This window comes from Cyanidioschyzon merolae, chromosome 14 (assembly GCF_000091205.1).
Source record: "Cyanidioschyzon merolae strain 10D DNA, chromosome 14, complete genome".
In the NCBI taxonomy this organism is placed as follows: Eukaryota; Rhodophyta; class Bangiophyceae; order Cyanidiales; family Cyanidiaceae; genus Cyanidioschyzon; species Cyanidioschyzon merolae.
Genome location: NC_010140.1, coordinates 285,793 through 305,087, shown reverse-complemented (window position 1 = coordinate 305,087; position 19,295 = coordinate 285,793). Strand labels below are relative to the sequence as shown.

Here is a 19,295-nt window from a genome sequence, read left to right as displayed (position 1 = left end):
AATCGTCAGTACTCAGTGTTGGCATGGTGTTGGATTGCTGCAGCCTTTCGATGAAAAGGAAATCAGCAGCCCGGAGAGCCGGTGTTGAACTCTCGCCTGGGGCAAGGCGCTGGTATAGTGCGGTTCCGTCATCCAACACGATTGGATTGCTCTATTTTTGAGTCGGATACCATGCTTCTGAGCAATCGGCGAAAGATATGGTTGTTTCTTTCTCCGATATTACTGGATATGCCAGGGCACCGACAACGGCTCCACAGGCGCTTCTGATACTTTTTTAGCGTGAAGAATCATTGCGTTTCAATGAACGCTCCCAAATACGTGAATGCTGCCGTCTGTCCGGCAAGCAACCGCAGCGCCGCTTCTGATACTTTTTTAGCGTGAAGAATCATTGCGTTTCAATGAACGCTCCCAAATACGTGAATGCTGCCGTCTGTCCGGCAAGCAACCGCAGCGCCGCTTCTGATACTTTTTTAGCGTGAAGAATCATTGCGTTTCAATGAACGCTTCCAAATACGTGAATGCTGCCGTCTGTCCGGCAAGCAACCGAAGCGCCGCTTCCGATGGTTTAAGGGTTCACCACCAGGTCTGGCACAGCTTCCATCTGGAGCATCAGCGCGGATGTCGAACAATCCATACGACCCTAAAGAAGCAGCGCGTATCGCCGGCGTCAGCCTTTGGCGGCACCGCAAGGCTACACAATGTCTAGAACGGGCGATGCCCGCATGTCCTGCGTGTAAACCTTCGGTACATCGCAGAACTGGACTCAATCCGGCCATCCAGGTGTGGCTCTGGATGCCGTTGCGTACCATGCAATGCATCACGGTGAGGGGCGTACCTCGTACGCCGTAAAGGACCGCGACGTCGATCCCGCACTGCCTCTGGCATTGACATAGACTCGTCTAATTACGTCGATGCGCCTTTCGAGCCGTTCCCTGCTTCCTAGATTCGTTCCAATGGACCAGGTCAATGATTATAGAGGAACGCGTTCATGAGAAGCCGCCGTACGTGCATTCGATACCGCAGACTCGGTGCCTTGGATCGCACACTGCAGCCGAGCTGGACTGCAGGGACGCCTCCGTAGTGCCTCCGGCACCGTTTCGTAGTCGCCAACTGGTGCCGCGTTTCCCGTCGTTTCCTGGGCTCGCTCACGAGCCAGCTCCAATGTGGCATGACGCTGACTCTGCTTTTCGCAGTAAAACTGCACAAATGCATACAAATGTGCTGATCGGGCATTCCTGTGCTTGTCATTCACGAGCTAAGAAGCTTGTTTTCGCGCAGATACTCCACAAATCCGTCTAGGAGTACAGGCCAGGCATCCCCCTGGTTGTAGTTCGCAAAGAAGCTGGATCCTGCGACCTGGGTTTCGCGCGCAAACATTAGCACCCAGTACCATGTATCACGTGAGATGATGGTGCCAGCCATTCCACAGCGCGACTCGAGGTATGCGTCAAAGTGCTCGAGATATCGCCATGGCTGATTGGCGACTCCCGCTGGCGTTCCCGGGGAAGCAGGCGTCGCGAGATAGCACGATTCGCTGAGAAACTGTTTCCAGAGGTAACGGGCGTCAGTGAGCGACAGCGAGCGCCGGTATGGGCTCTGGCGGTTCAAGTCAAAGGCGAAAAGGTAAAAATCAAGAGCGGCTTCAGCAGAACGCTGCGTGTAGGACAGGACGGCGTCCGGAAAGGCCGATCGGAGCCGTTCAAACAGTGCTGTCGATTCCCTTGGCCAGATACTGGTTTCGAGAAGCGTTGAGCATGTCGCCTGGACTTGTTCCCAGCGTCTGGGCTCATTGTGCTGCCGCCGGTCTAGTGCCCAGAGCGCGTAACGCACGCCTCGCGCAAAACCCTCTTCTCTGCAATGACAGGGGTACTGCCAACGTCCGAGCCAGGCAAACGCTAAGGCAGCCAGCGAGCGCATGTCTACACCAAGCTCAGTAAAGAAACGAACCAGCGCTCTTGGGCCAAGGTACCTGGGGCCACGTTCAGCACTGAAGATGTTCCCAGGTGCCGTAGCGCTGGAGCTGTTCGTTGCGTCGGATGATTGCGGTGGTAGCTGTACACTCTCGATGGATGCGTATAGTTCGAAAAGCTCACAAATTGCACGCTCAGTGAAGTCGGGTATCCGTGGAAGCTCTTCCAAAGCGAACATTGCCCATCAGCTGCGAGTTGGGTCCAAGTCAAAGGCACCGGGCATGCGGTCGCTGCTTCTTTGGTCCAGAGCTGGAGCGGTCGCTGCGTTCTGCAGCCTCCACTACAACGATGCGGCAGCGGACGTGTCGATCTCTCGGAGCTGGGGCGTAGACAACGCCCAGAAAGCGTGCCACTGCGACGAACTAGAGAGTATCTGCGGCTTCCAATGAGGCGTCAGATGGCGTGTTGGAGCAGTCCACTCTTTTCTACCACGCTGCTGCGCGTAGATGATAAGGGAAGAATATTCAGAAACGGAGGGCTTCCCGTGACCTGTTTCCTATGATGAATGGAATCTTCGGGAGGAAACGCTTCTACGAAGCGTGCTGTATCAAAAAGCTTTCGAATTGTTTGCTTCCTCTATTCAAAACCGAGGCCAGAGAATTGGCAGAGCAAACGAGTCTGTGATATGCGCCGATGCGGCAGTTCCGGAGGACACACACCGTCTCTCGCAGTCGCAACAGCTTTGATCTGCTTGAATGAGTTGTCGTTAGTCTAGCACAACCAGGAGAAGTACCGATGAACCAAGCGACATACTTTGCCACCGCGCTGAGAGAAACTGTGTATACAGGATTCAGGCTGTGGTCAGAAGGGAAAACAACAGACACCTCGTAAGCGACCTGCACGTACCTTGTTCCGCCTCCGACTCTGATGAGGCAGCACTTGGGAGTCCTCTTTCTCTGGATTTATCGTAAAAGCGTTATCTGCTGCTGTTGCTGCTGCTCAAACTGAACGCCTGAACCTGAACAATCTTTACGTGCTCGCGGAATCTCCCTCAGGTGAAGAACGAGCACAGAACGCGTACCACTCGGATACCCTCTCAGTGAAATAGATAAGCCACAGACTTTTACGACAAGCGGTGTTTTCAGGATTTATTGGTCGTGAGGCAGCTAGGAGCGGTAGCGTTGCTGGCGTTTCCGAGGAATCTTCCAGTGCTGCTGCCGCAAATTTCGCTTGTCAACAAGGCAGACGCGTGCTTTCTTCAATGATATCTCAGCATCCAAACAATCAACAAATACCTCAGACGTAAATCAGCTCGGAACTGGTCCAATGAACGTCTAGCGTCAAGCGTTCCTGCAGAAAAGCGGTCATGACACCGCCACCGTCGCAAACGGTGTCCGCCATGCGCCTTTTCTCGAACTGCATTCTGGAAAGGACTCTATTCACAATAGCAAGGCGGGCGCGACTGCCCGATTCAACTGAAACTAACGACTAACAATATACTCGTGTTCGAATAACTGTAAAGCCGGAGACCTCTCAGGTTTGAGTACGAAGGAGGCATGGGTTTCTTCACGAGCCTCTACGGAGGGCGAAAGCTCCGCGCTGCCTTTGCGACTTCCTGTAGCGACCCCTGTACCAGCACGCTCGCAAGCGCTTCGCGCACATACCTCAGCTGTCAACAGGGGAACTTGAAGAGGCCCCAGGGCAGCAGCTACGCTGGCCTGCGTTGCGGTTTCCACCCTTGTTCACGCTGGGCTTGCTTGCGTGGTTGCAGCTCGGGCAGCCAGTGGCTGGCACCTGCGCGCTCTGGGCACCAGCAGCGACTAGGCCGCGCACAGCACGGCGACCTAAACTGGAATCCTAGCCGGCGAAGAGGTGCATGGACAGGACTTGCCCAGAGCGGGCTGTTGCGTCGACCCTGGCGAGCCTCTCACTCGCCCAGTAGCATCCGGGAGCGTGCACATGCTCAAACCGCGGTTGTATTGCGCTTCCTGCGGAGCACGCTGCAGCAACTCGTAGGCAGCTCTCCATTGGATAAGGAAATTTCACGACTAGCACTGCCGGCTTTGGGTGCCCTAGCACTCGACCCGCTGATGACGCTCGTGGATACGCTGTTTGTGGCGCGGATTCCACGCTCCTGGACAGCGACAGTGTGGACTCCGGACCCAGCCCCATTAGCGGGCGTTGGTGTCTCGACCATGGTTTTCAACTTCTCCATCATTCTCTTCCAAGCACTGGCCATTGCAACGACACCCATCGTTGCACGGGCTGGCGCGGCTGGGAATCACGCTGAGGCGAGTCGAGCGCTAGCTCGGGGCCTCTGGTTAGCGTGCTCGCTCGGTTTGGTGCTCGCAGTGACGATTTTCCTGGGTTGCCCCTGGTTACTGGGGAAGCTCGGAGCCTCGGGCAGTGTCCTACAATATGGCGTCGCGTATATCCGCACCCGAACGCTCGCAATGCCCTTTGTCGTCGGCAGTATGGTCTTATCGGGGGCATTCCGTGGGTATCGCGATACCGCGACTCCCTTCCGTATCTCACTGGCTACAAACGTGCTCAACTTTTTCGGTGATGCGCTGCTTATATTTCCGCTGAGACTGCACGTGATTGGGGCGGCAGCTGCAACCGCTCTCGCACAGATTCTCACGTTCTGTTGCATGTTCCTAGTGCTAACTCGAAGACGACCTGGAACTGCGCCTGTGCCCCCACAAGCGCATGGACCGCAGCCTCGGTACCTGGTACATCGTTCCTGGACCGGTACACTGGAACGTTTCCAGCACTGGCTCTTTGCACAATCGCCCGCGGCGGGTATACTCGACTGTCGGGATCTGCGTCGACCTCCGAGTTGGGCACAAATTCGACCGCTTCTATCCGCTGGCGGCCTGGTGACGATCCGCACGGTGTCGATTCTAGTAACGCTTACTTATGCAACCAGCACGACAGCGTACTACGGGGGGCCGGTCGCCTCGTCCGCTTTCGAGGTCCTCCGACAGGTCTGGGTGATGACCGCTATGCTATGCGACTCGCTGTCGGTGGCAGCTCAGTCCATGGTAGCATCAGCTCTTGGCGGTGCGCGGCTACTCACGGAGAAGGATTGTGTGGCGTTGGGTGTTCCGCTTGACGCTGAAGTTCAGGACCCTTCGGATGTGGCGAGGATACAAGCGCGTTTGGCTGCAAACCGAATCGTTCAATTGAGTCTGCGCGTGGGCCTCCTGTTCGGGGTGCTCTGGTGGTCGCCACTGGGTCACCAGCTCATACCACATATATTCTCCCCGAATGCAGCCGTGCGGGAGGCGACGCGTCAGGGCACGCGGGTGATCGCTTTAATGGCCCCGCTGAATGCCATTACTTGGGCGCTGGATGGTGTTGCTATTGGAGCGATGGATTATGCGTATATAGCGAAGGCGATTTTTTGTGCTAGTGCGAGCTCGCTTCTGGCGCTGGAGTTTATCCGGCGGCAGTTTGCTGCTGCCTTGACTTGTGGGAAGACGCTGAGCGCACAGCACGTTGTGGTACAGGTTTGGCACGGCCTCAATATGCTGATGGTTGGTCGAGCGACTGCCATGCTGTTGCGCTTTCTGATGCCTCAAAGTCGTTTGCCACCATTACGAGCGCTGCTGAAACCGTCGAAAGCGAACTCGGAGCCGGGCGGTATCCAGCCGGAAGTCGAGGAGTCCTCTGGACGGGCTCGCAATGCGGCTGCCCAGCGGGATGCATCTCACTGACGGCCCGCTAGTGCTGGTTGCGCGGGCTCGCAGTCACGTCGACGTAAACTCATCTGCAGGGTCCGTTGATTCAGCCTTCAGTAAAATATGGCTTTCAGCAAGTGCTCACGCAAGTTGTAGGCGCATCAAGTTGTTTTCCAGGGTTACCTACCTGACGCGTCATCGCAAAGCGCTGTTCGTATACCCAGTCCTCCAGCCGTCGTGGACGAAAATGGAACAGGGACGTGCTCGCTCTGTTCCTCCTTTTCCATTTTTCCTGTCTTTTTTGATATACATCCTTGATATTCGAAGTACAGCAATAAAGGCTATCGACATCGTACGTAGTTTTGGGACTCGCGATCGTCTATATGGGGTGGCTCTCTCGACTTCGTTCTTCTCGCCGCAGCAATACGTTTCGTTAACGGAATCAAGATGATTCGAGACGCTCTCGAAGATGGGTTTCGTCGAACAACCGATATCGCGATGCAATATGTATGTAGAAACCTCCATGATTCTCGAATGCTTACGTGTATGAAACCCAAATCACGTATTCTTCAAGTTTTCGATCGTTAAGTTTCATGGTGATTCGTTGGTGCATTTATTGACGCGGTTGCATTGACAGCGAAAAGTGCTCGATGGCGTTTGTTGAGGAATTAGTCATAAGATCACACTGAAAGTCCACTGAGATTGTCACTACAAATCGTCGATTCCGTGCTAAAGAAGAATCCCCATCGCTTCGTGACCATCGACGAAACCGCATTCAACAGCAAAACAATACCTGTCATCGGGATCTGTTCCCAGAGGCCCGCACTGCTTACGTCTGCATGAAAAGCGTCTTGGATTCGGACTAGAGTCATCGCAGCAATCGCGTCCAGTACGGACTGTGTCACTGGTTTGCATGAAAAGAGCGCAAATGGATCTAGATTACCCGAATTTCTCCCTAACCTGGATTTTCCTTCCGGTACTTTTTTTCATGATCATGAACGTCACGTTTCACAAATCCTTCATCGAATGGAACAGTTTGCATTTGCGCGTGCTGCGGACAGCGAAGTAATCGAGGCGATCATCCAGCAGAACTATGTGATCGTAGCGTACTGCAGCCGGTTTGGAAACGGAGGAGTGCATCGGAATATGCCTCATGTACCGCGCAAGTGCACGAACCGAGCGATGAAGCCGGTGTTCACGAGCCACAGCGCGGAACTCGCAGCACGACGTGTTATGGATAGACAAGAACACCTGATCGCACTCAATTGTCACTGTTACAAAGAGCGCATCAAGGCTGCACATAAACAAGGTGAATATATGGCAAGCAAAGCGCAGCGCCCGACTTACATCGTGCGTGAAATGTGTCGACAACAGCCAGAAACATCGTCCCAGGGACTTGAACGCAGCCATGAGTATCCCTCGACTGTTGACAACAGAGCGGTCGAGACAGAGTAAAGCAAGAAAGAAGCAGTCGCCGAAAAAGCCCGCACGGGTTGTTATTCGTACCACTGGGAAGAGAGCCAGGCTTTGGCGTGTGTACGCCCGAGTCCGTAGACCTGTTCGGTTTCATTCTCGTGTGAGTGTGCCTATGCGAAGAATCGGCACGACGTATTCCGAAAATACCAGCGACGAACGAGCCTGCGGTATTTCCCTACGGTTCATTCCGCGCTCTTTATTGATGGAGCTGCTCTGTGCTGAGAGCCGACTCCAGTCCGATGTCTGCGGCCTAAGCATCCTTGCGTGGTCCGCGCGGAACCTCCGTTTGCCTGTAACGATAGCAACTGCCAGCGCGCATGAAACTGTACTCGAGCCAGCAACTCTTTCAAGAGCGTACGCCCAGAAGCGCCCACAAACGTTTCACGAATGCGTACTAGGGGCGACTGCCGCACGCCCAGAACAGCAAGTCCCGTACTCTTTTGTTCCTGATCGAGAACTGGCGGGGCATCCCGTGACATACGCTGTTGAAGGTCTCGCGTGATGCACGCTACTCGCAACGAGGGGCAAGCCCCAGTGGAAGACAAAGTAACCACCAAGGTCAAATACTGGGAAAGGCTTCCTTTTGAAGCGATCCAACCGGCTCGATGGAAACTGTGTGGCTTCCCGGAAACGTTGCGGGGCGTCTCAGTTGCCCCTGGTTTTATTCCCGGGACGCTGCACGCGAGCGTCTCTGAATACTCGTTACCAGCTGCACACTACGGTGAGTGACCTCGTTGTCGTCAATTAATCACACCGTCGCTCCAGTCACTTCCCGCTCCCCTGGCACTTGGCTCGGCTGTGTCGTACGTTCAGCGCTTCCAGTACCAAGAACCCTGAACGCTCCATCCCTACTTAACAAGACAGTGCGCAAACGTGCATTCTACAGAAAACATGAGCCCTGAATGTCGAACTCAAGCAAGTGCTCACAAGCTCTGGTGAGCAACCAGCCAGCGTCCCAAGTGGCGGTGTCGTTTTCCTGTGGCACCCAGGAACGTTCCGAGCCAGCTCCCTACCCTTAGTAGACCAGAACAGTTACCGAAAGTCAAGCGCTGGTAGTCTGCATTGCTAACAACAGCCCCCATCGCCACTATTTCACCAATGACTCTTGATTTCAGGGTCACTTGCCCTCCGGTAGTGGTTTCTGTCTTTCATGGTGTCCGCTGCAACACCCGCTTTAGGTTAACCGGTTGCCAAGCGTACCGCTGCCAGCGGTGCGCTCGCGTACGTTCCAAGAGGCGCTCGTTTTGTGAACGCTGCGAACGAGGAGTTTGGAGCTGGTTGCGAAGCGCCTGGGACCCGCTCAGTCACAGAGGAGATGGAATCAAACCAGCGAGCACCCAAAAAGCTCATTATTCGGCCGCTCCGGCGGGAGCCGAAACTCCCCCAGGAGTTCTATCAGGAGAGCTGGACTCACCTGGCACGGGCACTCGACCAGGTGTTCTCGCCTTCTTCGCGGAGGCCGCTCTCGTACGAAGAGCACTATCGCCGCGTGGAGGACTTGTGTCTGCACCATCTCGCAAAGCAGCTGTACGCGGACTTGCAGCGGGAGGTGGACGGGTATCTCGAGCGCGTTTTTCGGGAACAGCTGAGCGATCCCGTCCTAGCGGCTATGCTGCACGTGGCACAGGGTAGCGCTCAGGCAGTTGAACCAACGGAGCGGCCCGCTTTTGCTCCTGTGCTCGATGTGTGGCGAGCTTTCTGTGAGCGATTTCGGGATATCCAGGCGATTTTTCTCTACCTCGATCGGACTTATGCGGCGGAAAGTCCTCAGGTGCCGTCGCTGTGGGAGATGGCGCTAGAGCTGTTCGCGAAGCACATGCTCGCGGAACAACAACGCGTCCTCCTGCCGACGCTCGGAGCAGTGCTTCTGGAAATCGAGCTGGATCGCAAAGGCAAACAGCGAGGAGATTGCTCAGACTTACGCGCTATTCTTAGGGAGATGTTCGCACCGTTGGGTTTCTATCGCACCCACTTCGAGCCGCTCTTCTTCCAGCAGACGCGCGCATTTTATGTGGCGAAAGGCACCGAATTTGTCACACAGGGAACTCTATCGGACTATTTGGCCTATTTTGAGCACAGTACACAGGCCGAGGCTGAGCGCTGCCGCCTCCACCTCGAGCCGAGCACGGAGAAACCGCTGTTCGCGATCCTGCACGATGTGCTCGGTCGCCACTGTGTGAGTGTGATGATGGATCGGGGCCTGGAGAGCCTCTTAGACGCTGTATCTCTAACGGATTTGCGTCGTCTCTATGTGCTGTTGCGATCCATAGATGAATTGTGGCGTCTTGTGCCGCGCTACAGTGATTATATTCGTGTTCGAGGGACACAGATCGTGAACGATCGGGCGCGTGATCACGAAATGATAGAGCGATTGTTAGCGTTGCTGGATCGTGCCGAGCAAACCGAACGGGAAGCGTTTCAGGCAGACGTTCGTTTCCATAATGCAGCCCAGACGGCTTTTGAGGCGGCGCTGAACACCCGCCAGCCTACACCGGCGGAGCGCTTGGCTCGCTCTTTTCACGACCTGCTGCGCGTGAGCAGCACCTCGATTCCGGAGCCGGACATACGGCGCAAAATCGGAAAGCTTTTGGAGCTCTTTCGTTATCTTAGCGGCAAGGATAGTTTTCTGGCCTTTTACAAAAAGTATCTGGCACAGCGCTTGCTATTCGATCTCACTGCGTCGACGGCCTGCGAGCAGTACGTGGTGGAACTGCTACGCGCCGAATGTGGCGCAGTCTATGTCAATCATCTCGTCAATATGCTCAAAGATATGGATCTTAGTCAGGACCTTTTGCAGGAGTACCGAATGGGTCCGGGATCGGGTTCATCTCGATTGCCGTCGTTCACCTGCAAAGTCATCACACAGGCATACTGGAACAGTAGCGAATCTTTCTTGCTGCAGGTACCACCGGGGCTGGAGAGTCAGCAGCGCTCTTTTCATCGCTTTTATCACGCACGATTTTCTGGAAGGCGCCTTATCTGGGAGCCGTCTCTGAGTTCCGCAGAGCTACGGGTGCAGTTTGCTAACGGCGAGAAAGTGCTTCACGTTACGCTGAGCCAGGCCGTGGTGCTGCTGCTCTTCAACGAACGGGATGCTTGGACGCTTGCGGAACTACAGCAGCAGACCGGTATCGCGGACTCTGCGGAGCTTGAACGGATTCTGGATTCTCTCTCCTCATCGCAGTGTCCGGTGCTGATTCGAGAGCGTGGTGCAGAAGCTGCCTCATCAGGGCCTGTGACCGCTCCTGCACGCTATCGTTTCAACGCCGATCTGCAGACAAGTCGTCGTCGTTTGCGACTTTTGGACATTGCCTTGTTGGAGCGGCCGCCCGAGCAGGTACCGAGCGGCCCGGTAGCGAGCCCTGATCGACAGCACCAAATCGATGCAGCCATCGTGCGGTTGCTGAAGAAACAGAAGAGTCTGTCGCATGCAGACCTCGTGCAGCAGCTTGGCGCCGAGCTCTGCTTCGGACCGTCGGTTTCGGATGTGAAGCAGCGCGTTGAATCGCTCCTCCAACGTGAATACATCGGCCGCGATGAGCGGGACCCTAACCTGTACCACTATGTGAGTTGAACGAGTGTTTCCAGTCGCCTGCACCGCTGTATGCGGTGATCGGCAGTGGTGCTTTGCGCGCGTACGGCGCATATGCTAGAGATCACGTGCCGCTGAGGGATAGCGTACGGATACAAACGCACGCCTGCACAAAAACAAGCCCCAAGGCGCGTATGCGCTCAGGCGAACATGGATTCTTCCACAGACAGAGGCGAGTGCGGTCCCGGTTTGGAATGGCTTTGTATTTAGGGACGCATTTCGTGCAGTCCAATGTTGCTTGCGCTGCAGCTTGTTCGGAGAGGTAGCGCGTTGGCGACGTCTGGTCATTGTCAGTGGTTTGATTTCCGTGAACAAGCGCCCGATTCAAGCCCAGTTTGCTTGATCATGCGTAATTCTTTGGGCATTTCCGCGTGCTGCACGAATCGAGGCCACGGTATTCGCGTTGACCCGCTATAACACCGAATGAGTCCTCGCTGCTGCGAGTGCTGAAGCCATAAGACCGTTCCTGGCGTTGCCCGACAGACCTCGACAGTGAAAGCGAGTTCGCATTGATCCTCAGATATGGCCATGGGATGCTCATGAAGCGTGCGCTGTGCATACGGAGCTGAGCATGTTCATCTACGTCCCGGTGCATTTCAATTTGAGGCACCGCGGAAGCTGTTCTCTGGAGCAGTGCCTATGTTCCGCTACTCGTAGAGAGCAGCGGTTCAATCTGGTTCGTCATGCGTCCGTACACGGGGCGCTCCCTAGTGGCGGACTCGTCCTTGGAAGCGTCGCTGGAGTTGCAGTTACAAAACGTACAATGTTGCGTCAATTTCCAAAAATGAGGAGGAATCCAGCGGCACCGAGCGGCACTGGCGCGAGGTTCCATCGTCCTCTATGTCCATACAAGTCGAGTTTTGATGAGGTGCGTGGATCGTGCTCGTAGTCCATCGACGGCAAGTCACGAAAGTCGAGGGTGGCGCTTTCGGCCGACCAGGAAATGTTCGAAAACGAGTCGACAAACACTTGAGCCGCACTTTGGGGTGCTTACATTGCGAGCGCTTTCCGCATATGCATCACGTTTTATGTCATGAAGGGAAGTTGTTGCTGGTATCTGAGCGCGGTTCCTTGGAATTTTTCAAGTTCTTGCGGACACAAGCTGGTGTTTATTGGAGGCTTCGAGAGCAGATGCGCGTGCGATACCCTTTGAACGGGGCAGAGTGCGGAATGGCGTTCCAGAAAAACCAGAGCGACGATTGGCGCACACGAGTTGCTCACCGGGCTCGCACTTTGATACCCGTCACGCGAGGCACATCAGCAGCGCCCTATTCTCAGACGCCGGCGGGATAGAGACTATCAAGACTAAATGAATGCTTTGAGGAGCGCTCCATCACTACAGACCTGTTCGGAGCGCGCACGGCGGCAGCGACGGATGCTCAACTCCTCAAGGAACCGGACACAACAGTGTCGACGAATCCTACCGTTGCTGACTCGGATGTCGCACGAGCCCGTGCTTCCCCGAAACGCGAGAACGCGCATCGATAACGGCAAAAGTTTATCGGATCCTCCCTGAAAACGCAATGACCAGATGCACAACCACACGACTTGACGTTTCCGCCTAGTTTAGATCCATGTCAGACTGGGATGGTGCGGGTCGCACTTAGCCAACTCGTGTGTACACGCTAAAGTTTTTGTTTCTTCCCCGTGTCATTCAAAGCGCACTTTGGGCGCTTTTTCGGCGACTGTTTTCTTTTCCTTGCGCTTACATCCCGCGTTACATACGCCGGTGTCTCCTGTCCTTACAGCGCCGTTAGCAGCAGTCGGGGGATGTTCGTGGCTGCGTGAAACTCCCGACTAAAATGCTTCGGGTAGTTGTTCACGCATTTGATGCACGGAAGATAGTGGCGAACGATGCTGCTTGTGAAAATTTTCATCATCTTTCTCGATCGTCTCGATGCGCCGTCCGCAGCGTTGACGCTTCAACGTAGCCAGATGGTCACATATGTCTACTAGTGCTTTTCATGCGAGTGTCGCTCTGTCACGCTACAAGATGCTGAACATGGCTGGCGCATCCCCAAGACATACACGGAAAGATCTCCTGGATGTTCTCATCCGTTTCCGTGCCCGATGTGGTGTACCAGGATCACGGCCTGCTTCCGGGCGATCCCCAAGGCAAGTCCTTTATCCGCAGCACACGCGGATGCACGCTTTTGCGTTTGAGAATGAATCTGCGGGGCGCGATGTTGTCCATCACGAATTACGAATTCAACATAAAGTTCTGATCTAGAAAGGGAATCGAGAAGTGTCCAACCGTCTATGCTCCCTTCGTGCCAAGCGATGACGTATCCTTCACTGGACTAGATCACTGAAATGATTCAAGTCCGAGTCAGGGACTCTTTTCCGGGCAAACAAAACAGACGGGAGCCCCTGCGAGCATTCCCCCTTCGGAGGTATCGTGCTGCGTCGAATACCATTTTCACGGTGGCGATTAAGAGAGGAGCATTCGTGTTTCGAGCGGAATCGATTATTTGATGTGCCGGGATTCGTGAGGAGCTGGCATGAGCTTGCGGGCAAATCCTCAGGAAATGACACCGAGGATATTTCGTCGCCAATCCAGCGGCTTCAGTCGCTGTGCACACATGAAATGCCATGAAACATAAGAATAGAAAACCTGAAGCGTATGCGGTTTGGATATCGTACACGGTACGAAACGTCAAGGTTTATTCCTACATATTCAAGAACGATATTGGTCTTTTTTTTGAAATCCTGTTCGAGTGCGTCACGCATCGCCTTGACTCCCGTAACGTCAAGAATGCCCGTGGCAAAGTTTCAAAGGAGCCACTCCGAAAAATACGACCGATGATCTTGAAAACACGTACGAATACGTCACCAGTTAGAGTTGTACCTGGAATTTCAAGGCTGTTCATCGAAGAAAAGTTCGGAAGAAGTTCGAGATGTGGGAACGGAGCGAGCAGTGCAGTGTTCTGCTCGAACCTGACGCGGGTGAAGCGGAAACGATGCGACACCCGTCTCGCCGAGAAGGACACAATCCTTGCTCACAACGTTGTCGCTGCGGCGTGGCTTGCAGTGCGGGCGAGCACCTACGGTCAGTCTTACGGTAAGGATAACGATTTTAGCACCGGTTCGGGAAAAGAAACGCATATTTTCAAGGGCATTGGTTGCAAAGTTACCGATGCCACCCCGTCTGTACTTCCCGAACTTTAACCTTCGTCTTCGCTTTGAGCCGGCCCTGCGTGCCGAGCAGAAACAGCTCTCCAAGTCCACAGCGGACACTTTCCGCACGCGCTTCATCAAACTCAAAACCGTCCCCAGCTTGACACGAGTGGAGATTAAACAGATTTTGGAGAAGCTATATGGACTTCCAGTGGAGCGAGTGAATACCCTCAACGTTTACGGGAAACGGCGACGCTACCTCGGCCGCTACGACTGGCGAGACCAAGACTTTAAATACGCCTACGTTAGGTTGGCTGAAGAAGCTGAGGTACCCCGCGACCCGCGGCCCCCGTCTTCAGGGTAGTAAGCGTAGAAACGCAGCAATTGCGAACGCTTCCCAGCCGCCTCACACTGGGTCGCGTCCATACCGCCTCGGATACGTTGCCAGTTACCGAGTCACTGAACCATGTACGCGCATTATGCCTCGACAGCGCTTTGTGCATATAGTCGTATCTGTAGCCAAAGCGTCCCGAATTTCTCTACCGGTTATAGCTTTGCATGCGCAGTGAGCAGCTCTTTGCAACGTGTACGGAAGCAGAGTCGCCAGAGCAACGACTCAAGACACTATCCTCTGTGCGTCTGTAAGTGTGTTGGGGCCTCTTGCAGAGGCGCAGAATACCACGACGATGCGATGATAAGCGCGCATGTAAACATGGTCGTGCGCTGCATAGGGCTATTTCGTGGGAAAAAGTGGAAGCGAGCAGTACTCGTTCTCGTCCGAGTTTCTCGAGTCTCTCATTGACGCATGTCGCGAATCGTCGACGGCACACGCGCTCGCTTCCGAACTACGACGCTGGCCGTTGCGACCCATCAATGGGCAGGAATCTCAATACGAGATAGCGTGAAAACGGGACAACTTCAGGGCACGAGAGCGGGCATGTTTCCGCAAGCGGCGACGCTACAACACGCGGAGAGACGGTAGCGACCGGGCGGTACGAAGCGCGCGCTTCCGATAAACCGCGATACCTCTGCAGGGTACTCGTGGTACCGCGACGTGGCCATCAGGGTTATGCGGCCGCTGCTCCAATATCACTCCGAGCAAATGTGAGTTTGCCTAGCAAGATGTTCCGAATGGCGCCTCTCACTAGCATAAAACGACAGCATCAAATCGTTCAGGGAGTCGCACTGGTGCAGACGCCGGTACGCGAACGAGGCTCATCGTTTATAACTCATCTCTGGTTGCATCCGTCGAGGGTTCTAAAAGGTCGCTGAGCGGTCGGTATCGCAGATCACCTCCCAAGGCGCGATCAATAAAAGCGCTGATCCCATCCGCTGCGGGTAATGCGTTAACGACGTCGTGTTCTAGCACAGCTATGCGCTGCTTACGCGGTCGAATCACCAGCGCCAAGGTATTTGGGGCGAGTTTGAGTCGCGAGCGTAACACACGTGCCTCTCTCATGGCTACGTGCACGCCATCGTGTACGTATTTCTCATTCAGTGCGTCGACAAGCTTCTCTAGTTCTGGTTGAGCTAAGATCACGCAAAGTCGGACTGAATCCCGAGCGGTGCACTCATTTCCGAATAGATCGTGCCAACTGTTTCCGGCCGCCTGCGCGGTCGTGCTGGAGCGTTTCTCTATGTTTGCCGTCGCCGTCGGCTTTGTCGTCGGTTGGCGGTTCGTTTTGTTGACAAGTTGCCTCACCAGGTCATCGAGAGCCCGGATGCTCATTTTCTCTCTATCATTGAGGACGAGTACCGTATTTGAGTCCAGGTCTGCTCCAGCCGGAACACCGATGACCGCGGGGAGACGAGGTTGCGCCCCCAGGCGCTTCAAGAGCGCGCTCATAGAGGCCTCATCATGCGCGGCAAGCCGCATAACACCGAAGAGTGCACGGTCGACATGGCGCTCAGAGAGCGCTCGATAAATCGCACTCGTGCGCTGGTTCGTGGTCACCAGAAGCACGTGGCCTTTTGAGGATTCCTCTCGGAGGAAAGCGTCCACACCGCTGGGATCCACTGTGTGGACATACCCGACGAGCGAGCGACGCGCGAAACGTACAATATCTTTCAGTGAGCGGCCTCCGTGGTAGTCCAGAGGCTGGCGGCGCTCAGTGGTGCGTTTGCGTCCGGTGAAAAGCTTGATCGTTGGAAACGCTTGAATATTGTACTCCTGGGCCAGCGCCCTGTTTTGCTCGCAGTCGACTGCACCGACACGCACGAGACCGTTCAGTCTTCGAGCCGCTTTTTCCCAGTTTGGTGCGAGACTGCGACAGTGGCCACACCAGGGTGCGTAAAACTCTACCAGCCAGGTTTCTGACGAGTCCAACACCAGTCGTCGGAAGTTGTCGTCTGTGAGACGGACAACAGGCGAATGGTCTGCGTACAGCGCTCTTGAGACCGCGAAACCCTGGATGATCGACAGACTTAAAGTGAGTAAGTGCCAGAGAAAATGTCTGTGTATGCAACGCAATCGGTCAGGACTTGAACACCAAAGCATTCTTTGGAACGTGCCTACAAAGGAAAACCTATCTGACTTGCATCGAGAGCGCAAATTCGCAGGAACGCAGGAGTTGCCGCGGGACCCAGCGGGTCGCCAGCATCCTCGACTTTTATGCACGTAACTTTCCCATAGATTTTTTATTTATGAACATGAAGGCACTGGTTTATGGCCTGAGGTGACGACCTTCCCGGAGCGCGAAGGACTGGTGGAAGCAAGAGGTTATGTGCCCCGGTGTGTCACCTTGCGCAGAACGCTTCAGCGATTCGCCGAGTGGTGCGATCCTAACGTTCCGCGATAGAAAACTCTCTTTTGATGAAGCCGAAACACGTACAGTACGAAGGAATGAAGAGCGACTCTGTTCCCAGATATCATCCGCACAAGCTTGAACACATTGCGAATGGTGAAATACCACGTTGTCTGATAGAAGGACATCACCAGACGTCAGGGAAAAGTCTTCAATGATTCGATAATATGGTTGGTGCTGTTCTGTAAGTCTTCTCTAGGAGCCAAAACTGAGGCTGCCAAATGAATCCATTCCAGATAGAACGGATGATGATATCTCCGTTCTCTTCGAGCTTCACCAGACGTACAACGAGCGCCCTGCTCCGCGCATACCCGTATACGCGCCGCCCGTTTCACCCGAAGCAAGTCTTATCGACTGAGAAAACACACCAGCGTCACTCGGCTTCATATCGATAGCGACTTTCCAGAGACGCTGTTGTTGCGAGTTCGGTGGAAGTTGGTCGTGGGTGAAGTCGGACTTTTCTGCGACGGTATCCCAGTGATTTCAGGACCACACGAACAAGCTGGTGAGAAACAGATACGCCTATGGTGGCCTCTATCGTCGTTTTTGCTTTCCGCAAGGTAAAAGATGGGTCGTTTTCTACCATTTCCCGCAGGCACTCTTTGAGAATATCGGTTTTAGGCGCAGAGCGCTTATACTTCTTCCTTTCCGTGTTCCTCAACCAGCGTAGTACTGTGGTATGACTAACCTGAAGAAGAGACGCAGTCCTCCTTGAACTATGCAGTAAAGAGTATATCCTACTGGCAACTCTTCTACAATCTACAGGGTACATTGCATCGTGATTTCGAGCTCCTGCTCACCACCGCAGCTAGGGTGAAACAAAATTGAGTTGAAAGATGTGTCGAGCGTCGCTCGCGCGCGCGCATCTTGTAGACGGCTGCGGTGATCGCTGCATCGCCTTCACGCCGCTGCATTGCCTTCACGCCCGCTGCATCGCCTGCTCTTCGCTGCATTGCCTGCTCGCCGCTGCATCGCCTGCTCGCCGCTGCATCGCCTGCTCGACGTCCGGAGATACCGGGCGAGAGCGCACCCGGCATCAACACTAATTCCCATAGAGCGATTTACCTGTACGGCGTCTCGCAAGAGTGTCGAGAGTGTGCACGACCATGGCATTTCAATGGACAGGAGCACTTGCTCAACCTGGTGCTCGCTTTCTGCGCCAGAGCTTCAGTGGTTGTTGGCTGCAGTCGCGTTTGCGAGACCGTGCTGCATGCGCTCCCGGTCGACGCCGCGGTACCGGGGTAGAAGCGAACGTGCGCCATTGCTTTCGAGTTCGGCGCGAAAACGGGTTGCGACGACCGGCTGCTTTGGTCGGCTGCAGTACCAGCTCTGAGGAGCTTCATACACGAAATGTCGAGCGAGCGTGGCACGAGAACCGGCACCAGCTTTCTACTGGTGAGCGAGCGCGAACTGTGCTGCACGTCTGCGCGACGGGTACCCTGTGTACGGCGTCGTTCAAACACGGTGGACATCCGTTTGGGACCCACGTTGACTTCATCCTTGATGAGTGGGGGCGTCCCATCTTTCTCCTCGCGAAGAACGCAGCACACTCGATCAACCTGCGTCATGACCCGCGCTGTTCGCTCTTTGCGCAGCCACGTGACAGTAGCGGCCAGGGCGGGCAGCGCGCTACGCTTGTGGGCGAGCTCTATGAGCTCGAGGGCAGCGAACTCGAGGAGTACGCGTACCGCTATATAGAACGGTTCCCGCACGCGGAGCAGGCACTGAGCTACCCAGAGTTCAGGTTCTACCGGATGGAGGTACAGGATGTGTACTATGTGGGCGGTTTCGGAGTGACCGCCACCTGGGTCGATGTCGAGGAGTACCGCAACGCAAAACCTGACCCGCTTGCTTTAGACGCCCCAACGCTTCTCGTGCGTTTGAATCGCGAACACAAAGAGGAACTTTTGCGTTTCTGCCGGGTGTTCCTGGATATTGAGCCGCTGGACTGTTCGATCGTGAGCCTGGATCGGCTTGGTTTCGATCTGCGAGTTCGGCTCTGTCCTTGTGAAGAAGACGCGGAGCCGTCGCGCCCAGATCGTGCTGCGAACGGAGCCCAGCAGCGAAACGTCTCCAGTTCGAGCAACGGGCGAGCTTCCGAGCTGCGCGACAAGCGTGTATCCGGGTCCGAATCGAGCGCGGATCCAGACTGCAACGAGTATCGCGAGTACCGTGTGGCATTTCGTGAGCCTGTTGGGAACACATTTGATGTTCGTAGTGAGCTGGTGAAGACCATGCAGGAGGCCTGGGAGATCGAGAATGGACTTGAAGACCTCTGGATCCGTCCATTTGGCAGGCGCCCCACCGTGCTGTATTACGACCAAGAGTCTCGCAAGGTGCGCTCTATTCAGCAGGAACGAGAGGAAGCCGAGATCGTGCGCCGGCGAGAGCTGCAAGTGAATGCGGATTTATAACCAGCTTTCCTGCCGCGAGTCCTGGTAGCTTCTAACATACGCTGGCCGCGTTCCGCAGAAAGTGCTGCGCCGGTCGCGGAGGCCGGTGACGCGTTGCACCGCCCGGGGCGACGACCGATTACCAGCCTGCACGTGCGCGCTCTATGTTTTTGTGGCTTGCGTAGACGGTAAGTGCGGGAGCCTCGTGAGGCGGGCGCGGACGTGCGCAAGGGTGAACATGTGAGCGGGTTGCGAACGACAGCACCCGATTGTCAACCAGCACCGCCCCCGTTGCCATGGGTTCATCCGCTCGTGCTGGC

General features: G+C 55.1%; 6 protein-coding genes and 1 non-coding gene across 7 annotated transcripts; 4 read left to right on the top strand and 3 right to left on the bottom strand.

The window, feature by feature from the left end:
* Positions 1–1,248: 1,248 nt before the first annotated feature.
* Positions 1,249–2,148, bottom strand: CYME_CMN116C (hypothetical protein; the record flags this gene model as incomplete). Its single annotated transcript, XM_005537210.1, has 1 exon — positions 1,249–2,148. One exon carries the CDS (start codon positions 2,146–2,148, stop codon positions 1,249–1,251), a length of 900 nt encoding a protein of 299 aa, XP_005537267.1.
* Positions 2,149–3,466: 1,318 nt separating this feature from the next.
* CYME_CMN115C (similar to Na+-driven multidrug efflux pump) lies at positions 3,467–5,629 on the top strand (the record flags this gene model as incomplete). Its single annotated transcript, XM_005537209.1, has 1 exon — positions 3,467–5,629. The coding sequence occupies one exon, from the start codon at positions 3,467–3,469 to the stop codon at positions 5,627–5,629; it is 2,163 nt and encodes a 720-aa protein (XP_005537266.1).
* Positions 5,630–6,187: 558 nt separating this feature from the next.
* Positions 6,188–8,231, bottom strand: CYME_CMN114T. Its single transcript, XR_002461473.1, has one exon. It is a non-coding gene; the product is annotated as a hypothetical transcript (transcript).
* Positions 8,232–8,384: 153 nt separating this feature from the next.
* CYME_CMN113C (cullin 4) lies at positions 8,385–10,643 on the top strand (the record flags this gene model as incomplete). The annotated part of the gene is made up of 1 exon (XM_005537208.1): positions 8,385–10,643. One exon carries the CDS (start codon positions 8,385–8,387, stop codon positions 10,641–10,643), a length of 2,259 nt encoding a protein of 752 aa, XP_005537265.1.
* A 3,154-nt stretch (positions 10,644–13,797) lies between these two features.
* Positions 13,798–14,142, top strand: CYME_CMN112C (mitochondrial ribosomal protein L23 precursor; the record flags this gene model as incomplete). Its single annotated transcript, XM_005537207.1, has 1 exon — positions 13,798–14,142. One exon carries the CDS (start codon positions 13,798–13,800, stop codon positions 14,140–14,142), a length of 345 nt encoding a protein of 114 aa, XP_005537264.1.
* Positions 14,143–15,000: 858 nt separating this feature from the next.
* Positions 15,001–16,275, bottom strand: CYME_CMN111C (similar to protein disulfide isomerase-related protein P5 precursor; the record flags this gene model as incomplete). The annotated part of the gene is made up of 1 exon (XM_005537206.1): positions 15,001–16,275. The coding sequence occupies one exon, from the start codon at positions 16,273–16,275 to the stop codon at positions 15,001–15,003; it is 1,275 nt and encodes a 424-aa protein (XP_005537263.1).
* A 1,413-nt stretch (positions 16,276–17,688) lies between these two features.
* CYME_CMN110C (hypothetical protein, conserved) lies at positions 17,689–18,996 on the top strand (the record flags this gene model as incomplete). Its single annotated transcript, XM_005537205.1, has 1 exon — positions 17,689–18,996. One exon carries the CDS (start codon positions 17,689–17,691, stop codon positions 18,994–18,996), a length of 1,308 nt encoding a protein of 435 aa, XP_005537262.1.
* Between the last annotated feature and the right edge of the window lie 299 nt (positions 18,997–19,295).